We start from the raw sequence: 10,798 nt of genomic DNA, 5'->3' as shown, positions 1-10,798 counted from the left end.
TTGTACCGAAACTTCTTCCTCGAACAGTATAACGAGTTGAATACATGCAGTTGGAGGATTCTTTGCAGCTGTGGTAGCTGCAACCCTCATTCAAAACTCTGAAACTGTATATTTTTTATTTCAAGGCAACGAACTGATGAACTGAAGGGTGAAAACCCTTGGCTGTGCCCTAAAGTCTCGACTACACTACTTGGGCATAATCCAGAAGTCTCAACTACTACTACTACTATTATCCTAAATCCTTTGTTATTATTATTATTATTATAAATAGTAAATATTAAATCGAGATTTGAAATAGGCGTTCAACTTACCGCTGTCAGAGATTCAATTGGAACCATAGAAGTAGAGAGCCGGCTATTTCCGCAAATTTTCCTGCAGATATGTTTTACAGCAGAAACCTGATTGTTTTTAGATTTCCATGATCTCCATTCGCTCGAATCCGCTCGTAGATGAATACGGGTTAGATGACTTAATGGTATCGGACGAACGCAGTCAAATTCTTCACAAAGATGTTGATTCCCAAAACCGTCCATACGTTATCGGCCATTTTCCTTCAAAAAGCTGCTTATATATAAGATACGGTATGCTACAGAAGTCTGAAAATTATTTGGAGAAAATTAGTTATAAATATACAGTGTTCCTGTTCTACAGACTTACTTTTCAATCATTTCACAAATTTGAGGTTTTCTGCATCTAAAAAAGATTGAAAATAGTGAGTCCGTCATTTTTCGGATAAAATCGATTATATTTGATGATAGTGGACTAAAGGACAGAGTTACCAATTTGAGTTTTTTGGGTGCCGAACAGTTCAAATTAGTTGCTAGTCTGGGTAGCTGGCTCCCACTTTCAAAAGATTGAATCTAATTAAATTTTCTCTGTGGGATTGTGTGCGTGGGGGGAGGGGGGGATGGCAGTACTGGCAAAAAATGTTAGTTATCGGCGTTTTCTAGTCGAGTACTCTGACTCCCTACGTTGTTTGCCCCAGAAACATGTGATAATTGTATCTTTGAGATTGGGGTTTTGAGATATTGTTTTCCTAAAACCGACTTGTAAATGGTGACGAAAGAAGAAGTTAAGACGCTTGATTTTGGTTAGATCTACAGTCAACAGAACATGGAAAGATGTTAATTGTCGACTACATCGATTAAAACGACGACGGAAAGGCTAAAATAACTTCTAAACTTCATAACTATTAAAAAATTAAAAGCCAATTAGTCTAATTCTAAATTTAAAAACGAACGTTTTCGCTATAACTAGCATCGTCAGGTTATCAACTTTACTCTGAATGTTTTTAAACAAAATGGAAATATATCAACACTCATTACAAGGATTAGAGTATATGAGTTCGTGGAATTGATCCACTTCTTTAAATCGAATTTTTGAACTTTCAAAACATGTTGCTTAATTTTTTTTCCCATTTTTAAAATTTTGAGGAACTATCTTCCGAAAGTAGCGTGATTTTTCGCTTTTCTATATATATTGTTCGTGAAGTTTTTTCCGAACAAGCCCTTACATGTCAGATTAATACTTGAGTGTCAGCTCCCGCCCCCGGTATCCGTCGCGCGTGTTTAACTTCGGTTTTCGTTGCCTTATGTGCAATGCCTCCATGTCGCTGCACTGCTCAGTGATTCGTCAATAAAAAGCCTTTGACGAAACGCAGCAGTAGCTAACGTGCTGCCCGACCGGTGAATCAAATCTCTCGTACTCTGTCATTCTCGTGGTAATATGACGGCAAGTCTGGCCGATATAGGTGGATTCACCTTCACTACAAGAAATTGCATAAACCACGTGAGTTTTTAGATTCTTATCGAAACTCGACTTAAGCGAAGGCAAGCAAGTTTTTATTTTCTTTCAATCGCACGATTAAATTGCTTCTGTATTGCATTAAAAAGGATTTCCTCTCGACTATTTTTCGCCAATGATGTATCTGTTTTCTCGGTATTTGAGGCTTTCCGTTTCCCTGCCACAAGTGTTTCGAGAGTTTTGTTTACAATTTTCTCAGTCAATCTTTCAGGGTACTGGTTTCTCAACCATATATCCTGATTTGTTTTAAGTGCCTCGTCAAATCTTCCAATTACTCGTGCAACGGAATAGCCTATGCACAGTGCCTTGCACTATATTTCTGTTAGGTTGCAATAGGGCACAACTACGAATGTTTAAAATTGTAGAGGTATCAGTAGGCTTACGGTACCATTTGCATGAAATTATATTCTCCTTGCTTACACAATTCATGTCAAGAAAGGCCAGTTCGCCGTTTGCATCTACATTTTCTAATGTAAACTGAAGGTTTTTGTGCAGTGCGTTAATTTTGTCGAGCAATTCATCGCCTGCTAATTTTGTAGCACATGTAATATCGTCAACATATCGTGCAAAAAACCTCTAACTTGAATTCTGTTTTCGTAATTTGTTGCAGTGACTACATAACCATACAATATCCCCCATTATTTTATAATCTTCATTGCTTATTTTCTGGCATTTCGCAAGAAACCAATTGCTGTATCGTTCACATCCCACTTCTTTACTATTCCAAACTAATTTTCTTGAACAATCGGGGCGTTTCTCACTGGGATCCTTCCTCAAGCCTGGCTCAGGACTACAACTCTCACTCCTTTTAGTTTATCTTCGAACGATTTCATCCAAATGTTTGCCAATTTGACCGCCAAATATGCGCCGAATGCTAGGCCGTCAACTTGGCAGTACCATTTATTGTTACATTTGAAATGGACATTTGTCACAGTGAATTTTAACAGAAGTTTTAATGTTGATCTTTCTATATCTGGAGCGTGGTCACTTGAATAAAGGCTTCTTAGAGCTATTTCTATTGCTTCCGAAACAGGCAAATTGGAGTATAAACTTTTTACGTCTAACGAGACTATCTGTTCGTTGTCATCAAGCGCAATTAACTCAAGTTCTTTACGTGCATCAAGTGTGGATGTTTCAATGTTTGCTCCGGGTAACTTCTCAAAGTGGCATGAGAAATTTGTTCAAGTTGTAGCTACTCCCAGCAATCGAAAGAACCGGTCTCAGTGGCGTGTCTATTGTGAACTTTTGCTAAACCATACAGACGAGCAGGTTGCTCCTGTTGTTCGGAGGCTGTAGTTGGTACAGTTATTCACTTTTTAACTCCTGTTTCCTCATTTCTAACAAGGTGCTGTTTATTTCTCCGATTTTCACATTTATATTATCGTTCTCACTTTAAGTACATCCATCACAAGTCTTTAATTTCCATTAAGTACATCCATCAGTTTTTGCTCATAGCTTTCCTTCTTCATTACGCAAAAACCATTCCCTTTTTTAAATGGCATAGCCGAAAAAAATTGTTCTCCTTGAGGTGTTTATTTACCTTGACAAGGCCGCGGTCTGTGGGTGTCTCACGCTTTTGGCATACGACTTGGTTGCAGACTCGATTTCGCAGAGTTTTTCACCGGAAGTTCCGTTTTCGCGCAGTGATTGTACAAGCTTTGATCAATAATTATCGGTCAATAATAATTTGTTGACCAAATGGAAAATTTCTCCAAGACGTATTCTCGAAGGTACGAGGTTTATCGGAATTGTAATTCAAAAATATCTTAAAATGCTTCAGTTTTTACAGTAAGATAAAATTTTTCATTTCCAACTTGAATCGCTGCCCATGTTTAAGATTTTTTGTACATAATCAGTGCTGATCTGCTAAATCCAATTCTTTTTAGTTTCGGTAAGTGTTTTGAATGAGAAATAAAATCAAAGCTTTTGAAAAATCTGGTAAGACAGCTATTATTGCGGTCCTAATTTTTGCAATTCAAAGACTTTGAATTGTTTTGGGGCGCTGTCTTTTTTTTAAAGATCTGTTCACACATTTTCATGATTTTTGAAGTCAAATTTGAGTATTCATTTTGGTCAAGCCGAAACAGGAAGTGGAGCGGAAAACGAGTGGTTCTGCGGAGTGAACTTTTCTCGCTCTAATTTTGTAGTGAGGAGAAAACGGTGTTTGAACAAAAATTCGCTTTCTGGCTAGTGATTTTTTTGTTCACATGCGGCAATTTAACTTTGATTTTTACTGTTTCGATTTTTTGGAGCGGATTTTTTTCTAAATGATTATCCCAACCCATTCATAATTCATTCTAGGCCTACTTTTTTGTTTGAACCAAGTTTCGATTTCTCGCTAGTGGTTTTTTGTGCATATGAGGCATTTTTATAATGATTTTCTGTTTTTGATCTGATTTTCTGGAAACGGTTTTCCAAATTCATTCATAGTCCGTTCTAGGTCTAGTTTCTGTTTAGTCAATAAAAATTCTTTGAATTTTTTGTCAGGACTTGTCCTGTTATGATTTTTTCTTCTTCTGACAGATTTTTGTTTCGTCTTGCCCTGACTTCTTGGAATTGACCTTTTCAATGACTTCAGCGACTTCTACTGCTTTGCAGTTAAAATTTGTGTTCGTGACGTCATTTCTGTTTTAGGTCAATTGCGTGACTTAACTCACTCAAAAAAATGACTTCTGAAATCTTTTAATGAACTTTAAGTTAAAGATCAAAAGTGTGCATCCAAGTAGTGCCAAACGTATATGCCCTAATTCTTGAGTATTAGAGTCTGGTCAATCTATTTATCTTATTTAGAATCAAAGCTTTTGAAAAATCTGGTAAGACAGCATAAACCATTTTCTTACCGTTTACTACGAGTTTTAATAAGTGTTAAGTAAACAATTGTTAGTAATGCATCGTTAGCTAAAAATTTTTTCCTGACTCCAAACTGTTCATGACTCATTATGCTCCGAAGGATAATCTGATGTTTGTTTATGCAGTTTGTGTTCAAAGATTTTAGAAGAAGCGTTGGGTGCTGTTGTAGGCCTGTCGTTTATTAAATTCAGTGGATCATCTTTTTTGAATATAGGAGGAACCTTTGCTGCCATCAGCTCGTGAGGAAAAATGATGTCTCAAGGTTTTCTTGAAAATGTAAGTTGTATTGTGGAGTAGTTACAAGTGCCACATCTTTAATTGCCCCATCAGGACCTTCCGACGGAACTAAAAGTTCATTTGGAGGCAACTCCCATTTTATGAAGAGAATGCACTTATATATTTTGAAAAGCAAATGGTCGCCGGTTGGTCTTTCTGGCTTGTGGAAAAAAATGTCTCCTTGATCAAGTTAATAAATGAAAAGCTATAATTTTGTTTTGTCATCTATAATCATATTGCCAAATGAGTTCTTTAAGGCGGTGATTTTGTTTGATAGCTCTGATTTTGTTTAGCCGCGTCAGCAATTCCAGGCGGCTATTATTGCGGTCCTAACTTTTGCAATTCAAAGACTTTGAATTGTTTTGGGGCGCTGTCTTTTTTTTAAAGATCTGTTCACACATTTTCATGATTTTTGAAGTCAAATTTGAGTATTCATTTTGGTCAAGCCGAAACAGGAAGTGGAGCGGAAAACGAGTGGTTCTGCGGAGTGAACTTTTCTCGCTCTAATTTTGTAGTGAGGAGAAAACGGTGTTTGAACAAAAATTCGCTTTCTCGTTAGTGATTTTTTTGTTCACATGCGGCAATTTAACTTTGATTTTTACTGTTTCGATTTTTTGGAGCGGATTTTTTTCTAAATGATTATCCCAACCCATTCATAATTCATTCTAGGCCTACTTTTTTGTTTGAACCAAGTTTCGATTTCTCGCTAGTGGTTTTTTGTGCATATGAGGCATTTTTATAATGATTTTCTGTTTTTGATCTGATTTTTTGGAAACGGTTTTCCAAATTCATTCATAGTCCGTTCTAGGTCTAGTTTTTGTTTAGTCAATAAAAATTCTTTGAATTTTTTGTCAGGACTTGTCCTGTTATGATTTTTTCTTCTTCTAACAGATTTTTGTTTCGTCTTGCCCTGACTTCTTGGAATTGACCTTTTCAATGACTTCAGCGACTTCTACTGCTTTGCAGTTAAAATTTGTGTTCGTGACGTCATTTCTGTTTTTAGGTCAATTGCGTGACTTAATTCACTCAAAAAAATGACTTCTGAAATCTTTTAATGAACTTTAAGTTAAAGATCAAAAGTGTGCATCCAAGTAGTGCCAAACGTATATGTCCTAATTCTTGAGTATTAGAGTCTGGTCAATCTATTTATCTTATTTAGTTGTTTCAACTCATGGAAGGTCACAAGCGTCTATTTCCCGGCAATCTGCCGGCTATGTTCCATCATTGTTTAAGAAAGTTTCAGATTTCAAACAGAATTGTTTTTTTATTGTGCCGTACATGTTTTTTCTCTTTCGGTGCTTGTTGCTGTGATATAGTTTAGCATTAAGAACAACTTCAAAACATTTTTCCTCATCCATTCAAGTAGTCTGTTTTTATCACATATAAAAATCACTCAATTTAAGTTCACAACTGCGTTTTCGGTTGTTGCGAATGTTTCGAAAGAATTCTATTACTTTTTTTAGGTATGTATATAACGTTTTTTTTTTATTTTTTGTGATTTTCCTTAAATGCTTCTACACAATTGACCCAAAATGGCTGATAAATACTTGGCATAAAGAGTTCCAATTTTTTGAATTTATAGGCAAAATTTTAGGTAAGATAACTGCAACAGCGCCTCCTTAAGTTTTAGTTTTGTTTGATTTACGATCTCTTTCTAAACATCATTTCTTATTCAAAGTTTTACATATTGCAGGTTTCGGTTATCGCAAAAACTGTATTTTTACAAAATTCGTTGAATAATTTTTTGAACTGTGTTCTTATTTATAATGCTTTGTGCATTTTTGTGCATTAACTTGGTCTGTCTATGATTTCCTTGTCACCAATGCGATTTGAGTTCTCATCACACGCGTTCATATTGTTAACCAAATATTTTTGTAAATAATCTGGCGAAAAATAGCAAAATTGTGGGAAGTTCAGTGGTACTCTGACAGCTGTTGTTCTTTCTTGTACACTGCAGTGACATGGCTGAAAAATGGCTCTCCCAGCAATTGAATTTTGACAATAAGGTATTCGCTCCTTTTGTTTGCCGGCCCTTAATGTTGCGTCAATTTGTTCCGATTCGTTTAAGATTTTAATAAAATTTTCTCGTCTCTGGTTTTTTTGATCACATGTGGCCATTTTACTTCGATTTTTAATTACTCTCAAACGAAGTTTGTAGCAATTATTTGAGTCCTGTCGGTCTTTTTTAATGCGATTTTTCGCTTGACCGATTTTTCGTCTGATCCATTTGACTTTTCGTTCTCAAAAACGGGATAAACAGGTAGCGCCAAACGGGCATTAAGGGCTCTTAGAGCCTTTCAGCTCACTAGTCTCCAAGTATGCGATTCACAGAAACTGTTTTGTAGACTTATACTTATGGTCTGAAGGACGGTTCTTAGAGTTTGACCCCCCCCCCTCTCACTTCACCACCCCCCCCCCCTCCCCCCAATCCCCACCCCCTGCTTATCGTGCAGGCCGTAAGGGCCCCATGCAGCTAAAAACCGAACTCCCACCGTTGCACTACACTTCATTTTTTCAGTTTATTTTTTATTAGGGGTTATAGTTGTACATAATAACCTCTAATGACGTCATTTGGAGCCTATGATGCGATGGCAATTGTATTTTTGCTCTGTTGACATATTCGGAGCCCTTATTGTCCCATCTTCTAACAGACGCGCTGGCTGAAGCAGCCTACTGTGACTTGGAGGAAGCGGTGTTCGCTCAGTGTCACAGTATCAATTGCAACGTTAATCGGTTGTATTTGTATTCATCAGTTGAGTGGTAAAAATCGATTGCAATCAAATGTATCGTTAAGAAAAGGGGGCAAAACATCTTTTTTATTGAAACATTTTTGAAATATATAATAAAGAAATGAGAATATATAGATGCTAATGGATTTATCAGATGCAAGTTGAAGACAGTATGGTTAGAAGAGCTCAGGGCGCTTAAACAATCTGAAATTTTTACTTCTATTTTCAGCGCAGATATTTGCTTCCCAGTGAATAGTGAACGATACTCAGATATATGACGGAACTTGGGGATATGTGAGGCTCATGGGGAGAATTTTTGGATCTTTTCCGTTTGTGCCCCCCCCCCCCCCAGCTTAGTGGGTGCATATTATTTGCATCCCCCCCAGACGCACGTGTCATATTTTTACATAATGATTCACTATGTAATAGCACGTGCTCGGTAATGGGGGGAGCATAACGTACTGGGGGAGGCACAAACGGAAAAGATCCGATTTTTTCTTGCAAAATCAGTTCTTCAGAAATGCAGCGATCCAATAATGGGATCTATTCTGTTTTGGCCCGCCAGCTTAGTTAGCATAAATTTTTTAGGACCCCCAGGCGCACGTGCTATTTTCTTACATAGTAACGTGCTCTATAACAACATATAATTTGTAACCGGGGGTCATAAAAAACACTGGGTGGGCCGAAACAGAATAGATCCCGATAATATTTTTGCCAGCTAAAATGTACGAACTCATTTTTGAAAATAAAGGCAGTAGCAATTGCATCAATTTGTGTTGTGATTTCTGGAAATTTTTTTTGAAATTGTCTATAGACTTTGCTTTTTTAAAATAAATATCAGACTAATGATTTCTTGTTGATTTTTTGACTGAAGAACAAACTTATTAGATGTGGATTTATTTCGATGGCGATTGTGCTCAAAAGTAGAAGCAACAGTTATTTGTTTAACAGTCAGCTTTAAGGAAGGGTAAGGGTCAGGACAAAAGCAAAGTTTAGCAAAGCAACTTGATAAGAAACCCCACCGAAGAATTCTCATAAACATGAGTCATGTACATTGGCTGCGTTTGTTTTCAGGCAAAGATACCAAAGGAGTGTTGAAATACCAGATGTTCGGGAAAGGCATTGTTGATTTCTACGATACATATGTAGTAGAAAATGAACGGGGAAAGGGCATTGGAAAACTTTTGGCCAAGGTTAGCACACATCTACTTTTTCGGGAAGTGTTTTCTTTACCCCTCCGGGAACTAAAAATTAGTTTCTTTAAGCTTGAATTAGTGAAAATTTTAATGCTTATTTTTGTGCTGATAATTATGTTTAGGTTTATAAGATGAGGGTCTGGCCATTGTAATTAACAAATGTCTATATAAGGGTGTCGAAATGTCAAGTATTTTTGGGAATATTCAATGTGTTTGATACGATTCTGTGTCATACTTTAATTTCAGTTCAATTAGTTAAAGGGAAAGCTACAACATATAAAGACTACGAGGATCTTATCTTTTTGTTTCTGCCTCCCCATAAATTTATCAGATCATGTATAGAGACAAGGCTCAGAGTTCGTGAAAACTTTTCGTGATCTATTCTTACTCAGTAACGTGTACGCCCACTAAGCTGGAGGGGGATTTTTTACGCAGTAACGTGCTATGTAACAACACAAATCTTAAGCGTTGGCAGAAAAAATACGGCGGGTGGCTCAAAATATATACGCATTTCGAGAGACTTTAGAGGTTTAATTTCCTATTTTTAATTAAATTTTAAGTTGTTCATTCAAAATTATCTAAAGTTGCTGCAGTTGAACATTATTTCTATTTCTACGAAATCATACAAATTCAGATATGAGCATGTCGTGAAAAGTGAATTTTGATTTATCTCTTCCTAACTTGATCACCGGAATGGCCTGAATTGAACTATTACAGGCTGGCATGGAGTACATTGTTGAGAATGAGCTGAAAGTGAAGCTAAGCTGTACTTACATGCAGAAGTTTGTGGACGATGAAAAACTGCCAATATATTACGATCGTCTCTTCTATTCTTACTGAAGAATATCTTCAAATCAATTCTACCTTCAACCCTTGTTAACCCCAACTGCTGCCAAATTAGAAGTCATTTCGAAATGAGAGCTTGCCATACTAATTTATGGCACTGTTTCCTTTCTCCATGAACAAAATTTTGTCTTCATCAGGCTCTGTGAACAAAAAGATTATGGTTTTTGCGCTCATTATGGTTTGCATAGCCGTATAATAAATAGGTGGGACTGTCCATTTTAAGTTAGAGTATTATAAAGCTGCGAAACATAGATAGATTATGGATGGAGATTTTCTGTCGGTGAACAAGGGAAGGAAATAGTGCCTAATTTATTAACCATTATAATCTGTCGCTTAGCTAAAGCTACCTCCGTGAGCTCTTTTCGCTTCTCAATATGGTATATAAAAAGCACTTGAAAATTTCAAAAACAATGTTGTGTTTTTAATGTGGCAACCGATTTATTTGGTTATTTGAGAAGAACAGGCTTTAATAAACAGAAATTGGTTCCCTGTGGAAATCGGTCGAAAAATACGTCCGATTTTTGGTTTTCTCGATCTGTTATCAGCAGTAGTCATTCAAAAATTTCCGCACCATTTTTCTCATTTTCACGGTAGAAAAGAACTCAAATTGTACAAAATGTATAAATTTAGGTTCTTCGTTGTATATATTTGTTCCAATAGCTCATGATGGATTTTTTAAATATCATATTTTGAATTAATAGATATCAGAGGTCGCTTCTTAAAAAAAAACAGTTGTTTTGTAGAGTATAATTAGGTTCCAAGAGCTATTAGACAGAACTAATTTAGTAATTTGTTAATAGAATTACATTTTTGAGCCTAGCAGCTTGTTAGTTGGTTTTTAATTACTCTCCAACCCAAGATTCGAGCCTTGGTGCCAGTTGTTATTATCAATTCACAACAAAATCAATTCGCAACACTCATTCCGTTAATTGTTCTTTCAAATTTCTCACTGAATCGAATCAGCTATGATTGCACAATTGTTTTTGTACTCTCCGCTCATTGGGTTAGACTATACTGATTGATTGGCTATCCCGTCTTTGGGTGACTACATATGGGCAAAAGTCTAACGGAAGTCCTATGATTTGAACACTCAGATTC

At 36.4% G+C, this 10,798-nt stretch overlaps 1 protein-coding gene across 1 annotated transcript; it reads left to right on the top strand.

Moving 5' to 3' along the window:
• The first annotated feature begins 390 nt into the window (after positions 1-390).
• On the top strand, positions 391-10,409 carry LOC142336805 (protein NATD1-like). The gene is made up of 3 exons (XM_075385731.1): positions 391-581; positions 8,733-8,851; positions 9,572-10,409. Exons 1-3 carry the CDS (start codon positions 419-421, stop codon positions 9,692-9,694), a joined length of 405 nt encoding a protein of 134 aa, XP_075241846.1. The 5' UTR covers positions 391-418; the 3' UTR covers positions 9,695-10,409.
• Positions 10,410-10,798: the final 389 nt, after the last annotated feature.

The sequence above is a fragment of the Convolutriloba macropyga genome, chromosome 3 (genome assembly GCF_964194025.1).
Source record: "Convolutriloba macropyga chromosome 3, txConMacr16.3, whole genome shotgun sequence".
In the NCBI taxonomy this organism is placed as follows: Eukaryota; Metazoa; Xenacoelomorpha; order Acoela; family Convolutidae; genus Convolutriloba; species Convolutriloba macropyga.
This window is presented reverse-complemented; position numbering and strand designations above follow the sequence as displayed.

Bases quoted from the DNA above. Each gene is read 5' to 3' on its own strand.
- LOC142336805 (XM_075385731.1), top strand. From the start codon at position 419: ATGATCTCCATTCGCTCGAATCCGCTCGTAGATGAATACGGGTTAGAT. The intron at 582-8,732 runs GTATGCTACAGA...GTTTGTTTTCAG, and splicing joins CTGCTTATATATAAGATACG to GCAAAGATACCAAAGGAGTG. The intron at 8,852-9,571 runs GTTAGCACACAT...GAACTATTACAG, and splicing joins TTGGAAAACTTTTGGCCAAG to GCTGGCATGGAGTACATTGT.